Consider the following 22,405-nt stretch of genomic DNA (forward strand, 5'->3'; position numbering starts at 1 on the left):
ATTCCGTACTTTACAATTTACCTGAATCCTTATTTTTCTCTCTGAACCATGAGCAACTAAACCTCCGCTGTTAAGGTTAGGAGCTCTGTCTATTGTATGGATTGATACTATTATTTTTCTATTTTAATTCATGTTTTGATTTATATTTCAAGAATTGTTTTCGTTCTTTATTTTATGAATTTGGGTGGAACGGAAGTATGACCCATGTTCTAATTGAGTTCTTGTATAACTTGGAAAACCTCTTTACTTGAACAACAGCTTGAAAACAATTTCTCCTAAATTCTAATTATCTGGACTTAATGGAATACGTGACATATAATCTTTTTATATTTGGGTAATTAGGATTTTTGTGGCATATAAACTAGAATTTGATCTTTACCCTCTAATTGGAATTAATTGACCAAGAAATTGACAGTTGATGAATTTTAGAGGAGACTAGGAAGGTCTAAGGAATTAGGGTCTAGTCACATATAGCTTGCCATGAATTAAATCTTGCAGGATTAAAATAGTTAGTAAGAAAATTCAATCTAGAAAATAGATAATTCTGAAACCTTAACTACCTTCTTCATATTGTTTCTCCCATCTTATTTACTGCTTGCTTTCTGATATTCTCTTAATTACTGTTTAATGCAATTAAACTCTCAAACACTATTTTCTGCTTGCCTAACTAAGTAAATCATTTAACCGTTGTTGCTTAGTCCATCAATCCTCGTGGGATCGACCCTCACTCACCTGAGGTATTACTTGGTACGACCCGGTGCACTTGTCGGTTAGTTTGTGGGTTTTAAATTCTGCACCACTCAGCTCCAAGCTCCATCCAACACTTCCACAAGCAATTTCCAAGTCCCAAATGTGTACCCAAAAGCACCCAATACTCTAATATACACAATTTCATATATATATATATATATCAACCTAGGATTCATAAAATTCATGAATCACAAGGGTATGGGGATTTCTTACCTTAACCCACGAAATTGATTGATGAAACTCACTAATGGCACATACTAGAGCACCATAAACAACCAAAATCACAAAATTCCTCAAAATCCAAAACTTAAACTCGAAAATATCATATACTATGAAAATGGGGTATGAGAACTGAAAAATCTTACCAATATTTTTAGATATAAATGTAGAGGATGACGAGGGTTTTGCGTGGCCGCAAATTGTGTAGCAATTGGAGCACCGGAGAGAAAGTTATGGTGGATTGAATGTTTCAAAGGTTAGGGTTTCTCTCTTCTCCCTTCACTTTTCTCATTTCAGCATTGCAACACAAATGAATAAGGTGGTGGTGCTAAAATGACTTTAGTAAAGGTATATATATGCTGTGCTTTGGCCCAACTTGGGTCCAGTTCACATATATGGCCCGTTTGGTCCAAATTTTGGCCAAAACCTTTAAGATTAACATTTTAATGTGTGTTTTAAAAAGTTTTTCAATCTCAATTGCAAATTTTAATTTTTTTAACCTTTCTCACTCATAATAAATTTTCTCAGCTGCAATACTGGACAGATCTTAGTCGATATTGCCGGTCAAATTTCCAGTGTGCGTTTTTACACAGAAAACTATATTTTCCGACTCAAAAAAATCCACTGAGTCCAAATATCAAATTTAAATTGTCAAATTACGATAGCTAAATTTTCTAACAATTTTGTCCATATTTAATTAATTACATAATTAATTACGAGTTGACCGAGTTTTACATCCTACCCACCTTATTGAAAATTTTGTCCTCAAAATTAAGCTACCTATAAATAATTGCGGATAGTCCTTCCTCATATCGGCTTCCAACTCCCAAGTATGTTCCTCAATGACTGATCAACTCCAAGCTACCTTAACCAAGTGAACTTCTTTTCCACGGAGCTTTTTAACACTCACATCATCAAAATGTATCGGGGTAACTTGAAAAGTCAAATTCTCTCTTATTTGAACTGATTCGGTCTCCAATACATGAGACGTGTCTGGAGTATACTTCCGTAATGGTGAAATGTGGAACACGTCATGCAAGTTCAAAAGATTTGGTGGTAAAGCCACTTGATACACCATGAAACCAACCTTCTTCAAGATTTTAAATGGACCAATGTATCGAAGATTTAACTTCTTTGTTTTAGTTGCTAGTCCAATGCTTGTCGTGGGAGTAACTTTCAAGAAAACATGTTCACCCCTCTTCAAACTCTAATGGATTTCTCTGTCAATTCGCAGAACTCTTTTGATGCCTTTGTGCAGTGAGAATTCTGGTTCTCATCTTCTTGATTTTCTCTGTCGTCTCAGCTACCAATTCAAGACCTAGAACACTTGATTCTCTATGTTCATACCAACTGCCGAGTTGATCTAACACGCACACTCTCAACATATCCTCTAAAGTTTGAATTGTTCTCTCGGATTGTCCATCCGTTTGTGGATGATAAACGGTACTCAGACACAATCGTGCACTGAACTCCTTGTGAAAGACTCTCCAAAAGCTCAAAGTAAAACCGGGATCACGATATGATATAATTGTAGTCGGCACATCATGCAATCACACAATCTCCGTAATATACACTCTCGCCAATTCATCTAAGGAATACGTCATCCGAATAGGTAGAAAATGAGCTGATTTAGTCAACCGATCTATAATCACCCAAATCGCATCAAATTCAGCTCGTGTCATTGGTAAACCGGTTATGAAATCCATAGTGATGCCTTTCCATTTCCATTGTGGAACCTCTAATGCTTGTAACATGCCAGATGACTTCTGATGTTCAATTTTCATTTTCTGTCACTTCAAACACTTAGCTACATACGCCGACACATCACTCTTCATTCCGGGCCACCAAAACATCCTCTTCAAGTCATGATACATTTTAGTAACTCCAGGATGAACGGAGAATCCACTCTAATAAGCCTCAAACAATATTTCATTTCGCAAGTTTTCCACACTTAGTACGCAAATTCTCTTCTTGTACCTCCAAATTCCTTCCTGATCCTTTTTAATCTCTTCCTGTTTTCCTTGTCCCACAATCTTTAACATTTTTTGTAACTCTTCACTCCCTTGTGATTTCTTAATCTCAGTCTTAAAGTCACTCGTGATTTGCAAATGGTTCAAACCCACACCTTCGGCCACATCCTCCACTTCTAACCTTAAACTCGCAAACTTACTTAATAATTCCTCTTCCTTGAGCATTATCCATGCCACACTTAAAGACTTCCTACTCAAGGCATCCGCCACCACATTCAGCTTTCTGGGATGATAATTCAAGTAAAAATCATAGTTTTTCATCAACTCCATCCACCTTCTCTGCCTCATATTCAACTCTTTTTTTTTTTTTATAAAAAACATACTTCAAACTCTTGTTGTCGGAGAAGACACTAAACTTTACCCTGTATACATAGTGCCTCCATATCTTTAAAGCAAACACCACAACCGCTAGCTCCAAGTCATGCGTCGAATAATTCACTTCATGCGGCCTCAGTTGTTGTGAGGCACAAGCCACCATGTTATGATGTTGCATCAACATGCAACCTAAACCCTTTAGTGATGCATTGCAATAAACTTCAAATAGTTCATTCGGTTTACTGGTACTGAAGTTAATCTTTTTTTCAAGGTCTAAAACTCTCTTCGCACTCCGGAGTCCACACAAATGGAACTTCCTTCTGCGTCAACTTTGTCATCAGCAAGGCAATTTGTGAAAATCCTTTAATGAACCTCTTATAGTATCAAGCAAATCCTAAGAAATTTCGATCTCAGTTACAGTCGTCGGCCTCTTCCACTCAGTCACTACCTCAATCTTAGATGGATCCACTGCAATTCCATCCTTACTTACCACGTGACCTAAGAACTTTACTTCTCTTTTCCAAAATTCACATTTCGAAAGCTTCATGGTGCACGAAATTGCAATCACACTTTTGCAATCCGCACAACTAAACAACAAGTGCACTGGGTCGTCCAAGTAATACCTTACGTGAGTAAGGGTTGAATCCCACGGAGATTGTTGGTTTGAAGCAAGCTATGTTTATTTTATTATTCTTAGTCAGGAGATCAATTATAATTATCAGTTTGAATTACTAAAAAAAATAAAAGAGCGTGAAATAATTACTTGTTGTGCAATAATGGAGAATATGTTGGAGTTTTGGAGATGCTTTGTCTTCTGAATTCCTGTAACATAATATTTCTCTCATGCAAAAGTGCAAAGTTCCTTCCATGGCAAGCTCTATGTAGGGTGTCGCCATTGTCAATAGCTACTTCCCATTCTCTCAGTGAAAATGGTCCAAATGCTCTGTCACAGCACGGCTAATCAGCTGTTGGTTCTCGATCATGTCGGAATAGAATCTATTGATTCTTTTGCATTTGTCATCACGCCCAACACTTGCGAGTTTAAAGCTCGTCACAGTCATCCAATCCCAGAATCCTACTCGGAATACCACAGACAAGGTTTAGACTTTCTGGATTCTCATGAATACCGCCATCAATTCTAGCTTATACCACGAAGATTCTGGTTAAGGAATCTAATAGATACTCATTCAATCTGATGTAGAACAGAGGTGGTTGTCAGACACACGTTCATGGATTGAGGAAGGTGATGAGTGTCACGGATCACCACCTTCTCCATAGATAAGTGCAGATGAACATCTTAGATAGGAACACGCATGTTTGAATGGAAAAACAGAAATAATTGCATTAATTCATCGAGACGCTGCAGAGCTCCTCACCCCCAACAATGGGGTTTAGAGACTCATGCTGTCAAAAGGTACAAATTTCAGATCTAAAAATGTCATGAGGTACAAAATAAGTCTCTAAAAGTTGTTTAAATACTAAACTAGTAACCTAGGTTTACAGAAAATGAGTAAACTAAGATAATTGGTGCAGAAATCCACTTCTAGGGCCCACTTGGTGTGTGCTGGGACTAAGAATTAAGCTTCTCACGTGCCTGGGCTGTTTCTGGAGTTGAACGCCAGGTTGTAACGTGTTTTTGGCGTTGAACTCCAACTTGTAACCTGTTTCTGGTGCTGGACACCAGACTGCAACATGGAATTGGCGTTGAATGCCAGTTTACGTCATCTATCTTCGTGCAAAGTATGGACTGTTATATATTGCTGAAAAGTCCTAGATGTCTACTTTCCAACCCAATTGAGAGCGCGCCAATTGAACTTCTGTAGCTCCAAAAAATCTATTCCGAGTGCAGGGAGGTCAGAATCCAACAGCATTAGCAGTCCTTTTTCAGCCTAAATTAGATTTTTACTCAGCTCCCTCAATTTCAGCCAGAAAATACCTGAAATCACAGAAAAACACACAAACTCATAGTAAAGTCCAGAAATATAATTTTTGCTTAAAAACTAATAAAATTCTATTAAAAACTAATTAAAACATGCTAAAATCTACATGAAATTACCCCTAAAAAGCGTATAAAATATCCGCTCATCACAACACCAAACTTAAACTGTTGCTTGTCCCCAAGCAACTAGATAAATAAAATAGGATAAAAAAAATTAAGAAGCAATAATATCTCAGAGTTTTAAGTGAAGCTCAGATTCTAATTTAGATGAGCGGGGCTAGTAGCTTTTTGTTTCTGAACAGTTTTGGCATCTCACTTTATCCTTTGAAATTCAGAATGATTGGCATCCATAGGAACTCAGAATTCAGATAGTATTATTGATTCTCTTAGTTTAGTATGATGATTCTTGAACACAGCTACTTTATGAGTCTTGGCCGTGGCCCTAAGCACTTTGTTTTCCAGTATTACCACCGGATACATAAATGCCACATACACATAATTGGGTGAACCTTTTCAGATTGTGACTTAGCTTTGCTAAAGTCCCCAATTAGAGGTGTCCAGAGTTCTTAAGCACACTCTTTTGCCTTGGATCACGACTTTAACCATTCAGTCTCAAGCTTTTCACTTGGACCTGCATGCCACAAGCACATGGTTAGGGACATCTTGATTTAGCCGCTTAGGCTAGGATTTACTTCCTTGGGCCCTCCTATCCACTGATGCTCAAAGCCTTGGATCCTTTTTACCCTTGCCTTTTGGTTTTAAGGGCTATTGGCTTTTTTTCTTTTTCTTGATCCAATGATTCCTTGTAATTTTTTTTCACTGCTTTTTCTTGCTTCAAGAATCAAATTCATGATTTTTCAGATCAGCAATAATATTTCTCGTGTTCCTCATTCTTTCAAGAGCCAATAATTTTAACATTCATAAAATTCAAGATAAAAAATATGCATGGTTCAAGCATTCATTCAGAAGACAAAAAGTATTGCCACCACATATATTTAATTATAATTTTTCTTATTAAGAACTCGAAAGATATAAATTACCTCTTTATTATAAAAATCTACTATTTTATTCATGTTTGATGATGATGAGAAAAATAAATTATAACTTAATTAAAAATAAAGTCAAAATAGATATACTAATTACCACTACTCCTATATAACTTCTAAGGTAAATTCCTATAGTAACAAATACACAGAGTTAAAGCTAAAATTAGAACTCAACAACCTGTATTTTGGGAAGTTGATGTTCCTATAGTCTGTGGGGTGCTTGGTCCTTCAAGAATTAATTTCTGACGCTTCAGTTCCCTCAAGTCACGCCCTTGCTCCTCTTGTTCCCTAAGCAATTTGCAAAGCATGCTATTTTGATTATTCTGTTCTTCCTTTATTTGGTCCATAGCTTCTTGCAACTTGGAAACAGATGCCTCAAGGTGCTCCCAGTATTCAAATTGAGGGATTTCTGGGAGGAATTCCTGTGCTCTCCTCTTGATGAGGTCATCCTGTAACTGTTGTTTTTCCATTGATATTTTAGTGATTGGCCGCTCAACTGAGATATACTCAGTTATTCCCATCCTCACTCCAGCATCTTTGCAGAGCATAGAAATTAAGCTTGGATAAGCCAATTTGGCATCCTTGGAGTTCTTGTTTGCTATTTTGTAAAGTTCACACGAGATTAGTTGATGAACTTCTACTTCTCTTCCCAACATGATGCAGTGAATCATCACTGCTCTTTTAACAGTGACTTCAGAACGGTTGCTAGTGGGCAATATGGAACGCCCAATGAAGTCCAGCCAGCCTTTGGCGACTGGTTTGAGATATTCTCTCTTGAGTTGAATTGGGATGCCAGTGGTGCTGGTGGTCTGCCTGGCTCCAGGGATGCATATATCCTCTAGAATCTTGTCCAGGCCCTTGTTTATTCTCATCATTCTCCTATTAAAGGAGTCTGGGTCATCTTTCAGCTGAGGCAGCTTAAAGATCTCCCTGATTTTGTCAAGATGGATGTGAACAATCTTTTCTCTGACCAAGGTCCGATAGTCATAGAGGGCAGTTCCAGATATTCTTTGCCTGTCTATTTGCCACAGATTAGCATAGAACTCCTGAACCATATTCCTTCCTACTTTTGTTTCAGGATTAGCTAGGATTTTCCAGTTCCTGTTTCGAATTTGCTCTTGGATCTCTGGATATTCATCTTCTTTCAAATCGAACTTGACTTCCGGGATCACTGATCTTAGACCCATTATTTTGTAGTAATGGTCTGAATGTTCTTTGGTTAAGAACTTCCCTTGATTCTAAAGTGGTTTTGGAATACTCTCTTTCTTGCCTCTTGGAGTGGATTGTTTTCCTTTAGGAGCCATGATCTTAGTGAGTATGTTTTTGTGATCACGGATAAACACACCAAACTTAGAAGTTTGCTTGTCCTCAAGCAAAAAAAAAAAGAAAGGAGAGGGATAGAAGGAGAGCTAATGTCGAATGGTGGATGAGAGGAGGGAGGCCGAATGTGGATTTAAAAGGGAGGGGATGGGGTTCGAAAAAAATTTTAAAAAGATAAGATAGAAGATATGATTTATAAAAGATAAAATATGATAAGAAAAAGATATAATTTAAAAATAAAAAGTTCTGAATGATAGTTGAAAAAGATAAACCTGAATTTTTATTTTGAAAAAGATTTTAAAAGATAATTGAGTGTTGAAAAATTTTGAGAAAAGAGTTGGATTGGATTGGAAAAATTTGTGTTTATGAACTAAGATACATTTGATATTTTTGAAAAAGGGATTTTAGAAATTAGGGTTTTTAGAAATTAGGATTAAAATTTTTGGAATTTAAGGATGAGAATTTGTAACATGTTTATGTAAGAAATCGTGAATTGGAACATAAAAATTAAAAAAATTGAAAAAAAACGAATTTACCTCATCCCCACCATCCTGGCGTTAAACGCCCAAACGCTGCATGTTTTGGGCGTTTAATGCCCATGTGCAGCTTCTCCTGGCCGTTCAACGCCCAGCTGTTGCTTCTTTCTGGCGTTGAACGCCAGGAAGTCCTTTGTCACTGGGCGTTTTTCTGAACGCCCAGGACGCTGTAAATTTGGCATTGAACGCCCAGTAGGTGCTTCTTTTGGGCGTTCAACGCCCAAAGCAGCTTTTACTGGCTTTTTCGCACCAGTGAGCTTCCTTTTTTGCTGTTTTATCCTCTGAATCCTTTTGTAACTCTGTGAACTTAAGCAGTTGCTATTTTACCTTGAAGATACTTGACATATTCCTGTAAAAATCAATTAATTAATAAATAAGCTTTGTAAATGGCTGGGTTGCCTCCCAGCAAGCGCTTCTTTATTGTCTATAGCTGGACTATTACTGAGCTTTTAGTTAAGTCTCAGTTTTGAGCATTCTTGCTCAAAATTGCTTTCAAGATAATGTTTGACTCTTTGTCCATTAACAATGAACTTTTTGTTAGAATCATTATCCTGGAGCTCTATGTATCCATATGGTGACACACTTGTAATCACATATGGTCCTCTCCACTGGGATTTCAATTTTTCGGGGAATAATTTGAGCCTAGAATTAAATAGCAGAATTTTCTACCCTGGCTCAAAGAATCTGGATGACAATTTCTTATCATGCCATCTTTTTGCTTTCTCTTTGTAAATTTTTGCATTCTCGAACACATTGAGTCTAAATTCCTCTATCTCATTTAACTGGAGCAATCATTTTTCTCCAGCTAAATTGGCATCAAGGTTTAGGAATCTAGTTGCCCAGTAGGCCTTATGTTCCAGTTCCACTGGCAAGTGACATGCCTTTCCATACACAAGCTGGTATGGAGAGGTCTCTATAGGGGTCTTGAATGCTGTTCTATATGCCCACAGAGCATCATCCAAGCTTCTTGCCCAATCCCTTCTACGGTTAATCACAGCCCATTCCAGGATTCTTTTAAGTTCTCTATTAGAGACTTCAGCTTGCCTATTTGTCTGTGGATGATATGGAGTGGCCACCCTGTGGCTAACTCCGTATCGAACCAAAGCAGAGTAAAGCTGTTTATTGCAGAAATGAGTGCCCCCATCACTGATTAATACTTTAGGGGTACCAAATCTGCTGAAGATGTGTTTCTAGAGAAATTTTAGCACTGTCTTAGTGTCATTAGTGGGTGTTGCAATAGCTTCCACCCATTTGGATACATAATCCACTGCCACCAGAATATAAGTGTTTGAGTATGATGGTGGGAAAGGCCCCATGAAGTCAATACCCCATACATCAAACGACTCAATCTCCAAGATCCCTTGTTGAGGTATGGCATAACTATGAGGCAGATTGCCAGATCTTTGGCAACTGTCACAATTAAGTACAAACACTCGGGAATCTTTATAGAGAGTATGCCAGTAGAAGCCGCATTGGAGGACTCTTGTGGTTGTTCGCTCACTTCTAAAATGTCCTCCATACTGTGATCTATGGCAGTGCCAGAGGACCTTCTGTGCTTCTTCTTTAGGCACACATCTATGGATTACTCCGTCTGCACATCTCTTGAAGAGATATGGTTCATCCCAAAGATAGTACTTTGCATCTGTGATCCATTTCTTTGATTGCTGCCTACTGTACTCTTTGGGTATGAACCTCACTGCCTTGTAGTTTACAATGTCTGCAAACCATGGCACTTTCTGGATGGCAAAGAGTTGCTCATCCAGAAAGTTTTCAGAGATCTCAGTAAGAGGGAGGGATGCCCCTTCTACTGGTTCTATTCGGGACAGGTGATCTGCTACTTGATTCTCTGTCCCCTTTATGTCTCTTATTTCTATATCAAACTCTTGCAGAAGCAACACCTATCTTATGAGTCTGGGTTTTTAATCCTGCTTTGTGAGTAGATATTTAAGAGCAGCATAGTCAGTGTACACAATCACTTTTGATCCTACTAAATAGGATCTGAACTTGTCAATGGCGTAAACCACTGTAAGTAGCTCTTTTTCTGTGGTTGTGTAATTCTTCTATGCGTCATTTAGAACACGACTGGAATAGTAAATGACGTGCAGAAGCTTGTCATGCCTTTGTCCCAACACTACACCAATGGCATGGTCACTAGCATCACACATCAGTTCAAAAGGTAATGTCCAGTCTGGTGCAGAGATGACTGGTGCTGTGACCAGCTTAGCTTTCAGAGTCTCAAACGCCTGCAGACACTCCTTATCAAAGATAAATGGCGTGTCAGCAGCTAGCAGATTACTTAGAGGTTTGGCGATTTTTGAAAAATCCTTTATAAACCTCCTATAGAATCCTGCATGCCCCAGAAAGCTTCTGACTGCTTTAACATTGGCAGGTGGTGGTAATTTTTCAATTACCTCTACCTTAGCTTGATCTACCTCTATTCCCTTGTTCGAAATTTTGTGCCCAAGGACAATTCCTTCAGTCACCATAAAGTGACATTTTTTTCAGTTTAAAACCAGGTTAGTCTCTTGGCACCTCTTTAGAACAAGTGCTAGATGGTCAAGACAGGAGCTGAATGAGTCTCCAAATACTGAAAAGTCATCCATGAAGACTTCCAGAAATTTTTTCACCATATCAGAGAAAATAGAGAGCATGCACCTTTGAAAGGTTGCAGGTGCATTGCACAGGCCAAATGGCATTCTTCTGTATGCAAATACTCCGGATGGACATGTGAATGCTGTTTTCTCTTGATCCTGAGGATCTACTGCAATTTGATTATAACCTGAATATCCATCCAGGAAGTAGTAGTATTCATGACCTGCTAGTCTTTCTAGCATCTGGTAAATGAATGGTAAAGGAAAATGATCCTTTCTGGTAGCTGTATTGAGCCTTCTGTAATCAATACACATACGCCACTGGTGGACGAAATTGTGATCCATGTTCTTTTGTACTTTGTATGAAATCATTATTATGGCACCAGTTGAATTCACAACTCCGTTCAACTAACCAGCAAGTGTACTGGGTCGTCCAAGTAATAAACCTTACACGAGTAAGGGTCGAATTCCACAGAGATTATTGGTATGAAGCAAGCTATGGTCACCTTGTAAATCTCAGTTAAGTAGATTGAATTGGTTTATGGGTTTTCGGAAATTAATAATAAAAAGAAAATAAAAGGGATAGAAATACTTATGTAAATCAATAGTGAGAATTTCAGATAGGTGTATGGAGATGCTGTGCTCCTCTTGAAACTCTACTTCACTACTCACTCTTCCTTCAATCCTTCTTATTCCTTTCCATGGCAAGCTGTATGTAGGGCTTCACCATCATCGGTGGCTACTTTCAATCCTCTCGGGAAAATGGTCCTATGCGCTGTCACTGCACGGCTAATCGTCTGGAGGCATCACCCTTGGTTGATGGCTACATCCCATCCTCTCAGTGAAAACGGTCCAAATGCTCTGTCACAGCACGGCTAATCATCTGTCGGTTCTCAATCAGGTTGGAATAAAATCCATTGATTCTTTTGCGTCTGTCACTAACGCCCAGCCTTCAGGAGTTTGAAGCTCGTCACAGTCATTCAATACCGGAATCCTACTCGGAATACCACAGACAAGGTGAGACTTTCCGGATTCCTAGGATCCTACTCGGAATACCACAGACAAGGTTAGACTTTCCGGATCCTCATGAATGCCGCCATCTATCTAGCTTATACCACGAAGATTCTGTTGGGGAATCTAAGAGATATGCGCCCGGCCTAAGGTAGAACGGAAGTGGTTGTCAATCACGTGCGTTCATAGGTGAGCATGATGATGAGTGTCACGGATCATCACATTCATCAAAGTTAAGTGTAACGTATATCTTGGAATAAGAATAAGAGAGAATTGAATAGAAAGTAATAGTGATTGTATTGAAACTTGAGGTACAGCAGAGCTCCACACCCTTAATCTATGGTGTGCAGAAACTCCACTGTTGAAAATACATAAGTAAAAGGTTCAGGCATGGCCGAATGGCCAGCCTCCTTGAGTTATCAAGAGACCGAATAATCAAAGGCTAAACAGTCAAGAGATTAAACTGTCAAAAGATATCTAATACAATAGTTAAATGTTCTATTTATAATAAACTAGCTCCTAGGGTTTACAGAAGTAAGTAATTGATGCATAAATCCACTTCCGGGGCCCACTTGGTGTATGTTTGGGCTGAGCTTGATCTATCCACGAGCTGAGGCTTTTCTTGGAGTTGAACTCCAAGTTATAACGTGTTTTGGGCGTTCAACTCCGGATCATGACGTTTTTCTGGCGTTTAACTCTAGACAGCAGCATGTACTTGGCGTTCAACGCCAAGTTACGTCGTCAATTTCCGAATAAAGTATGAACTATTATATATTGCTGGAAAGCTCTGGATGTCTACTTTCCAACGCCGTTGAGAGCTCGGAATTTGGAGTTCTGTAGCTCCAGAAAATTCATTTCGAGTGCAGGGAGGTCAGATTCCAACAGCATCAGCAGTCTTTTTGTCAGCCTTTTTCAGAGTTTTGCTCAAGTCCCTCAATTTCAGCCAGAATTTACCTGAAATCACAGAAAAACACACAAACTCATAGTAAAGTCCAAAAATGTGAATTTAACATAAAAACTAATGAAAACATCCCTAAAAGTAGCTCAAACTTACTAAAAACTATCTAAAAACAATGCCAAAAAGCGTATAAATTATCCGCTCATCAGCCACCCTGTAACTGTTCTTGTATGAACCAGTTCATTTTTTTCATTATGAACCATTGTCATGCCACCTTTCTTAGGGACGTCTTGGACAGGGCTTACCCAGGGACTGTCAGAAATGGGATAAATAATCCCAGCCTCTAGTAATTTAGTGACCTCCTTCTGCACCACCTCCTTCATGGCTGGATTCAGCCGCCTCTGTGGTTGAACCACTGGCTTAGCGTCACCCTCCAATAGGATCTTGTGCATGCATATAGCTGGGCTAATGCCCTTAAGATCACTGATGGACCACCCAAGAGCTGTCTTGTGTGTCCTTAGCACTTGAATTAGTGCTTCCTCTTCCTGTGGCTCTAAGGTAGAGCTTATGATTACAGGAAAGGTATCACCTTCTCCCAGAAATGCATATTTCAGGGATGGTGGTAATGGTTTGAGCTCGGGTTTGGGAGGTTTCTCCTCTTCCTGAGGGATTTTCAGAGGTTCTATTATTCTCTCTGATTCCTCCAGATCAGGCTGAACATCTTTAAAGATATCCTCTAGCTCTGATTCGAGACTCTCAGCCATATTGACTTCTTTTACCAGAGAGTCAATGATATCAACGCTCATGCAGTCATTTTGGGTGTCTGGATGCTGCATGGCTTTGACAACATTCAACTTGAACTCATCCTCATTGACTCTCAGGGTTACTTCCCCTTTTTGAACATCAATAAGGGTTCGGCCAGTTGCTAGGAAAGGTCTTCCCAGAATGAGAGTTGCACTCTTATGCTCCTCCATTTCCAGCACCACAAAGTCAGTGGAAAAGGCAAATGGCCTAACCTTGACAATCATGTCTTCAATCACGCCTGATGGGTATTTAATGGAGCCATCAGCAAGTTGGAGACATATCCGGGTTGGTTTGACTTTGTCAGTCAACCCAAGCTTTTTGATAGTGGCTGCAGGTATTAGGTTAATACTTGCCCCAAGATCACATAGAGCTTGCTTGGTACAAGTACCTTCTAATATGCATGGTATCATAAAGCTTCCCGGATCTTTAAGCTTCTCAGGTAAGCTTTTCAGAATGACTGCACTGCATTCTTCAGTGAGGTAAACTTTTTCAGTTTCCCTCCAATCCTTCTTATGACTTAAGATCTTTTTCATGAACTTAGCATAAGAGGGTATTTGCTCAAGTGCCTCTGCAAACGAAATCTTTATTTCAAGAGTCCTGAGATAGTCTACAAAGCGGGCAAATTGCTTATCCTGTTCCGCTTAGCGGAGTTTCTGAGGATAAGGCATTTTGGCTTTGTATTCCTCAACCTTAGTTGCTGCAGGTTTATTGCCTACAGATGTGGGTTGGGAAGCCTTTTTAGAAGGGTTATTATCAGCACTAGTATGTGTCTGATCCCCCACTGGCATTTGAATGCCAGGGGTGGAAGCTGGAGTGGCGTTAGACGCCAGCTCCTTACCTGCTTCTGGCGTCTGAACGCCAGAACTGTGCTCCCTTTGGGCGTTCAACGCCAACACCTTGCTTGTTTCTGGCGTTGAACGCCAGGACTGAGCATGGTTTGGGTGTTCAACGCCAGCTTTCCACCCATTTTCCAGCGTTTGAGCGCCAGAATTATTCTTCTCTGGGCTCTTACTATCCTCAGATGGATTTTAGGTAGTTTGCTCATTCCTTGGCTTCCTGCTACCTTGAAGTGAGGTATTTAATGTTTTCCCACTTCTTAATTAAACTACTTGGCATTCTTCTGTTATTTGTTTTGATAACTGCTGTTCTGTTTGCTTCAATTGCACTTCCATATTCATATTAGCCATTCTTGTTTCTTGTAATATCTCCTTGAATTCGGCTAACTGTTTTGTTAGAAAATCCAATTGCTGATTGAATTTTGTAACTTGTTCTGCAGGACTCATTTTAGCAGTTACTGTTTTAGCCTCTTCTTTTATGGAAGGTTCACTGCTTAGGTATAGATGCTGATTTCTGGCAACTGTATCAATGAGCTCTTGGGCTTCTTCTATTGTCTTTCTCATGTGTATAAATCCACCAGCTGAGTGGTCTAGAGAAATTTGAGCTCTTTCTGTAAGCCCATAGTAGAAGATGTCTAACTGCACCCACTCTGAAAATATTTCAGAGGGGCATTTTCTTAGCATCTCTCTGTATCTCTCCCAGGCATCATAGATAGATTCATTATCTCCTTGTTTGAAGCCTTGGATGCTCAACCTTAGCGGTGTCATCCGTTTCGGAGGAAAATAGTGATTTAGAAATTTTTCTGACAGCTGTTTCCATGTCTTTATGATGTCCTTATGTTGGTTATGTAACCACCTCTTAGCTTGGTCTTTTACAGTAAATGGGAATAGTAATAGCCTGTAGACATCCTGATCTACCTCCTTATCATGTACTGTGTCAGCAATTTGTAAAAACTGTGCCAGAAACTCTGTAGGTTCTTCTTGTGGAAGACCGAAATACTGGCAATTTTGCTGCACCATGATAATGAGCTGAGGATTCAACTCAAAACTACTAACTCCAATGGAGGGTATACATATACTACTCCCATATGAAGCAGTAGTGGGGTTAGTATATGACCCCAAAGTCCTTCTAGACTGTTCATTTTCTCTTATGTCCATGTTGGAGTAAAAGGGGGTAATGTGGATTTAAATTTTTATTTTATAAATAAATAAAAAATGATTTTTGAAATAAAATAAAATAAAATAAAAACCAAAATAAAAATAAGATAAAATAAGAAAATTAAAATTAAAAGATTAATAAGAATTTGAAAATATTTTAAGAAGATTTTCAAAAAAGTGAGGAGAGAGAAAATTGTTAGGATATTTTCGAAAAAGATATAATAATATATTTTATTTTTTTTAAAACTTAAAAGGATAAGATTTGAAAAATTTTGAAATTGAAATCTGAATTTTTCTAAAAAAATTCGAAATAATTGCTAAAAAATAGTTAGAAAAGATATTTTTTTTTGAATTTTGAATTTTATGATGAAAGAGAAAAACACACAAAAGTCACAAGACTTAAAATTTTTAGATCTAATGATCCTTGTTTTCGAAAATTTTGGAGGAAAAACACCAAGGAACGCCAAACTTAAAAATTTTAAGATCAAAACACAAAGAAGACTCAAGAACACTTTGAAGATTCACAAGAACAACAAGAACAAAAGAAAGAACACCAAACTTAAAATTTTTAGAAAACTTCAATAAAATTTTCAAAAATTATAAAAAGATTAACAAGAAAACACCAAACTTAAAGTTTAGCACAAGATTCAATCAAAGAAAAATTATTTTTGAAAAAGATTTTTAAAAAGGAGATACCCAATTACCATAAGCATAGACCAACACTCTAGCCAATTGGGAAGTAAAGGTAACACTTGTTTTGAAGAGGTATATTCCTTTTGGAAGACTAATGCTTTGGAATAGCACAAGAAAAACAAGAAAAGACACAGAGCAAGAAAAACTAAAGATCAAACCAGAAAAATAAACAAGAACAACTTGAAGATCAAAGAACACAACTTCAAAAATTTAAAAGAAAAATATAAAATATGCAATTGACACCAAACTTAGAACAAGACACTAAACTCACAAAAAAAAATTAAAAATTGATAAAGAAAAATAATATTTTTGAAAAATTTTTGAAAAGGAAATAAAGGACTCAGAATTTAATGACTCTATAGCAACAAAAATAAATTATTCCTAATCTAAGCAACAAAATAAACCTTTAGTTGTTCAAACTCGAACAATCCCCGGCAACGGCGCCAAAAACTTAGTGCACGAAATTGCAATCACACTTTTGCAATCCGCACAACTAACCAGCAAGTGCACTGGGTCGTCCAAGTAATACCTTACGTGAGTAAGGGTCGAATCCCACGGAGATTGTTGGTTTGAAGCAAGCTATGTTTATTTTATTATTCTTAGTCAGGAGATTAATTATAATTATCAGTTTGAATTACTAAAAAAAATAAAAGAGCATGAAATAATTACTTGTTGTGCAATAATGGAGAATATGTTGGAGTTTTGGAGATGCTTTGTCTTCTGAATTCCTCTAACATAATATTCCTTTCATGCAAAAGCGCAAAGTTCCTTCCATGGCAAGCTCTATGTAGGGTGTCACCATTGTCAATGGCTACTTCCCATTCTCTCAGTGAAAATGGTCCAAATGCTCTGTCACAGCACGGCTAATCAGCTGTTGGTTCTCGATCATGTCGGAATAGAATCCATTGATTCTTTAGCGTTTGTCATCACGCCCAACACTCGCGAGTTTGAAGCTCATCACAGTCATCCAATCCCAGAATCCTACTCGGAATACCACATACAAGGTTTAGACTTTCCGGATTCTCATGAATGCCGCCATCAATTCTAGCTTATACCACGAAGATTCTGGTTAAGGAATCTAAGAGATACTCATTCAGTCTGATGTAGAACGGAGGTGGTTGTCAGACACACGTTCATGGATTGAGGAAGGTGATGAGTGTCACGGATCACCTCCTTCTCCATAGTTAAGCGCGAATGAACATCTTAGATAGGAACATGCATGTTTGAATGGAAAAACAAAAATAATTGCATTAATTCATCGAGACGCTGCAGAGCTCCTCACCCCCAACAATGGGGTTTAGAGACTCATACTGCCAAAAGGTACAAATTTCAGATCTAAAAATGTCATGAGGTACAAAATAAGTCTCTAAAATTTGTTTAAATACTAAACTAGTAACCTAGGTTTACAGAAAATGAGTAAACTAAGATAATTGGTGCAGAAATCCACTTCTGGGGCCCACTTGGTGTGTGCTGGGGCTGAGACTTAAGCTTCTCACGTGCCTGGGCTATTTCTGGAGTTGAACGCCAGGTTGTAACGTGTTTTTGGCATTGAACTCCAACTTGTAACCTGTTTCTGGTGCTGGACGCGAGACTGCAACATGGAACTGGTGTTGAACGCCAGTTTACATCATCTATCTTCGCGCAAAGTATTAACTATTATATATTGCTGGAAAGCCCTGGATGTATACTTTCCAACCCAATTGAGAGCGCTCCAATTGGACTCCTGTAGCTCCAAAAAATCCATTCCGAGTGCAGGGAGGTCATAATCCAACAGCATCAGCAGTCCTTTTTTAGCCTAAATTAGATTTTTACTCAGCTCCCTCAATTTCAGTCAGAAAATACCTGAAATCACAAAAAAACACACAAACTCATAGTAAAGTTCAGAAATATGATTTTTGCTTAAAAACTAATAAAATTATATTAAAAACTAATTAAAACATGCTAAAATCTACATGAAATTACCCCCAAAAGCGTATAAAATATCCGCTCATCACTTCACATATAATTTCCTCTCCTTCAAGATTTGCAACACAACTCTCAAATTCTCTTCATGATCCTCTTCGATTTTTGAATACACTAGTATGTCATCTATGAATACTACCACAAATTTATCCAAAAAGGGTCGAAACACCCGGTTCATGTAATTCATGAACACAACAGGGGCATTTGTTAACCCAAAAGACATCACCGCGTATTCATGGTGACCATATCGAGTTCAGAACATCGTCTTAGGAATGTCAGCTTCTTTAACTCTAATCTGATGGTAACTTGACCTTAGGTCGATCTTTGAAAACACGCTAGCTCCTTATAACTGGTCCATCAGATCATCAATTCGTGGTAAAGGGTATTTGTTCTTCACTGTTACAATATTCAACTATCTGTAAACAACGCATAACCTCATGCCTCCATCCTTTTTTTTTCACTAGCAACACAGGCGCTCCCCACGGGGAAACACTTGGTCGAATGAAGCTCTTCTCTATCAACTCTTCTAATTGCTTTTTTAACTCTACTAATTCCAAAGGTGCCATCCGATAGGTGCAATCGACACCGTCCCGACTCCCGGCACTAAATCTCTTGCAAATTCAATCTCTCTCTGTGGTGGAAACTCGGGTATATCCTCAGAAAAAGCTTCGGGAAACTCCCACACAATCGGTATTCGATTTAAGCCTTCCTCTTTCCCTAACAAATTTGCAGCCAAAAGGATAAATGCTTGGCACTCTGCCTCACTACAATTCACTTTCACCGCATTCAAGTAATAACTTCATGCAACCATCGGTCCTTCTGATTCCTGATGCTAAGGAATTTATCGTCGATCTAGATTTTTACAAAATAGAATTTCATTGTTAAAAGTACAGTCTAGACCAACAATTAATTCCCAAATCAAATGTTTAGATTCAATCAAATAACCGAGATCGAGAGTACTTTAACCTCGGGTCGTCCTCCCTAGGAATGCAATTGAAGTGTTATACGCTTTCGGTTGTGAGAAAAAAAGGGGTTTTAGCAAAATCAAAGAACAAAGGATTAAAAGAAGCTAAGGAATGCTCAAAATTGGTAATTAATGCAATTAAAAGCAAACAAGATCAAAACTAGTGAAAATGCGTAAATGCATAAAAGAGCCTCGACTTGGGAATTGAGAATCTAAGGAATCCTATCATCGCCATAACCACAACTATGATAATTATCATGAGTCAATCTCGCCTAGTTAACCCCAACCATCGAGGAGTAAGTTAAGCAAGCATAATTGACCTTAATCCATAAGTCCTAACCAACTTACCAAACTAGCTGATAAAAAGGCTAGCATAAATGGAAACAAGAGTCAACTAACTACCCAGAATTATCACTAAATGTCAGACATTATGACTCCAGTATCCTAGAAACTCAAACTACAAGCCAAGGCATGAAAATCTACTCAAAGTCTAAAGTTAGAATTTTCACAAACACCTCATGTGCACCAAAGTAAAGTATGGAAAATTGCAAGAAAAATTAGAAAACTATAACCAAATATCAACAAAACCAAATGTAAACAAGCAATCAAACATAAAGGAAGCATGAAACATAAAATTCATTGATCAAAACTTCAAGAAACACGAAATTGCAATATAAACAAAGTAACTTGAATCAAAGGAAATGAAAATAAAGTGCTTTAATTAAAGAGGAAATTGAGAGTACTTACAATTGAAGAAGTAAATTCAGAGATCAAAGCTTGCTATAAAATGGTACAAGAAAACTACATAAACCCTAGGAGAGCTCTCTACTCTACACTAATCCTACTCCTAATACTATGGAAAAACTATGTATGTGAGCTCCAATGTGTCCCCCTTGATAAGTGTTGAATTCTCCTTAATATATCACTCCAAAACAGCATTTCAGCCTTCCAAAATAGGCCAAGAAGTCTCAGAAATCGCAAAGCACGTGTTTCATTAATGCAATCACATGCTGGGACCTGTGCGGATGCACAGGTGTGTGCGTTCGCACACTCGGCTGAAAATCGACCTGTGCGTACGCACACATGGAAATCCTTGTTTGTGCGCACGCACGTAGGACTGTGCGCACGCACACTTTGCTGTGTGTGCTTTTCCTTGTTTTCTTCATGTTTTCTCCCTTGTACATGCTATCTTCCACTTTTGGCCATCCATTCTTGCCTTCAAGGCCTGAAATCACTCACAAACCATATCACAGCATCGAATGTCATAAAAGTGGAATTAAAAACCACTAATCTAAGAATTAAAACTCATGTTTTCTCATTTAGAATCAAATTAGGGATCAAAAGTATGCTATTTGGGTACTTACGTGTGAGTTCATATGCTAGAACCCATTCAAATCAAGCCAAAATATATCAGAAAATATGGACTCATTAATTCCTCAGACATGAACCAAATAGAACACTCAAAGCAATCCAACAACACCTGATTCATCGATAACCAATCCAAACCCAAAATCGAGTCTAACTCAGTCATTGACAAACAGATAAAATCATGAACAAATTCTCGATTTTCCACCCTTAAAGGAACTTCTTGACATCCTAGTCTAGTCACCACAGTTTTAGAAGCAAGGGTATGCATATGCAAATCAAATGATAATGTCAACACCCTTAATCCTAGTACAGCAGCCTTATCAAAGTCTATGAATGAATGAAATGCTCCAATATCATACAAAGTAGTTAACACTTTACCACCAATGTCATATTTATCTCTAATCAAAGTATCCGACTTAACAGCATCATCCGCCGTAATAGCATACACACGACCTTGCTATTTGGCTCTATCAGTATTCCGGTTGGTTTTTTCAGGACTTTTCCAAGACATGTGACCAGCTCTTGCATAACTGTAACAAAGCCCTAGTCCAGCTCAACACGAGGTTCCTGGATGATAGTTTCCACACTGTCTACAAGTCAATTCATTCTGAGGTTGCCTTCCTTACCTCATTCCTTGATGGTTGTTGTTCCTTCGGAAAGTAGCTCGACCACGTTGAGGTTATTAAACATAACCCCCTATCTTAAAGTTTCGGCCACTTGGAGCAAAGGACCTCGCACCTCCTCGGTTGTGGTACCATCATGGCTAGTACTCGCATTCACATTCTTCCTACAGTAATCTTCCACCACATGACTTTTGTTTACCAACTCCATAAAACTCTTAATCTCAAGAGGTAACACAGCTCGTATAATATCATCTCTCAAACTGTCTTGATACTTCATGCACTTTCACTCCTTATATCCTTTAGGAGCTTCCTGACAAACTCTTGAGAAATGACACGACTCCTCAAATTTACTTGTATAAGCAGACATGGTCATTGTTCCTTGTCTTAGTTAAAGTAGCTTTAGCTCCTCGGTTTGTCTCACAGAATTCTGGAAATGCTTCCTGTAAAACTCTTTTAAAAAAACCTTCAAAGTGATCACCTCATTTCCGTTTCCTTGTTGAAGAAAATGGTAAGCTTCTTGCCACCAGTGTTGAGCTTCTCCAGTCAACTTATAAGCAGCAAACTCCATCAATTGACCTCCGATACGTGCTGCGCCAGTAATTACTCTAAATTAGTTGTCCGCTTCCGTTGGGTTAGTCAATCCTCTAAACATAGGGGGTTAACCTTCAGAAGGGTTGCCAATGTCATCGGATCTTTAGTTGAGCTTCCTCCAGATTCGTTACCATTTTCATCCATTCTCTCATTGCTTGATTTGTAGCTACCACACTAGCTTGTATAGTGTTGACAAGTTAGTTCATTGCCACCAGAAATTTAGCCTTATTGCCAGTAGAATTGGATCCCTCATTCTCCCTCTATCCTTGACCCCATCCATAAGTTACCATTTCGGGTCCTATCCTTACAAAACAAATGATATCAAGGTGATCAGTCTCAATATCTTAAGTTAAGTACTTCAATTTTCCAAAAGTATACTCATGAACTTCATGCTAAACATATCAATCAGATATCCTAAATAGCACAGGGACAATTCAGAGTATGCATTGAAGCATAAGCAGTCCATCCCTTAGGCTCATGAGGACAAATTGCTATGATATCATAATATAACACCCTAATATTCAAATCCTTATGCGTGAGTCATAAGTCAATGATAATAAGGTGGTACGACTCTCAAGGTGGATTATAATACATAAATATACATATATGTTGAAAGGAAGTATTAAACTAGAGGCCTGAAAAAGAGTAAAATAAAATCGTGAATTGAAACACTCGCGTATCGATAAAATAGAAGATAAAGTACATTTGGAAAGCGATATAGAGATAAAGTAGTAAAGAAGGATAAGATAAA

The 22,405-nt window shown here is 38.2% G+C and overlaps 1 protein-coding gene across 1 annotated transcript; it reads right to left on the reverse strand.

The window, feature by feature from the left end:
- Positions 1–2,876: 2,876 nt before the first annotated feature.
- LOC140175083 (uncharacterized) lies at positions 2,877–3,477 on the reverse strand. Its single transcript, XM_072201997.1, has 2 exons — positions 3,323–3,477; positions 2,877–3,222 (listed from the first exon to the last, which is right to left on the reverse strand). The coding sequence occupies exons 1-2, from the start codon at positions 3,475–3,477 to the stop codon at positions 2,877–2,879; spliced, it is 501 nt and encodes a 166-aa protein (XP_072058098.1).
- Between the last annotated feature and the right edge of the window lie 18,928 nt (positions 3,478–22,405).

The sequence above is a fragment of the Arachis hypogaea genome, chromosome 9, assembly GCF_003086295.3.
Source record: "Arachis hypogaea cultivar Tifrunner chromosome 9, arahy.Tifrunner.gnm2.J5K5, whole genome shotgun sequence".
In the NCBI taxonomy this organism is placed as follows: Eukaryota; Viridiplantae; Streptophyta; class Magnoliopsida; order Fabales; family Fabaceae; genus Arachis; species Arachis hypogaea.

What these genes read in the sequence shown, in the direction of transcription:
- LOC140175083 (XM_072201997.1), bottom strand. Translation starts at nt 3,477, where the DNA reads ATGGTGGCTTGTGCCTCACAACAACTGAGGCCGCATGAAGTGAATTAT. An exon ending in TCCGACAACAAGAGTTTGAA is followed by an intron (nt 3,223 to 3,322) that starts GTATGTTTTTTA and finishes TTATCATCCCAG; the next exon opens with AAAGCTGAATGTGGTGGCGG.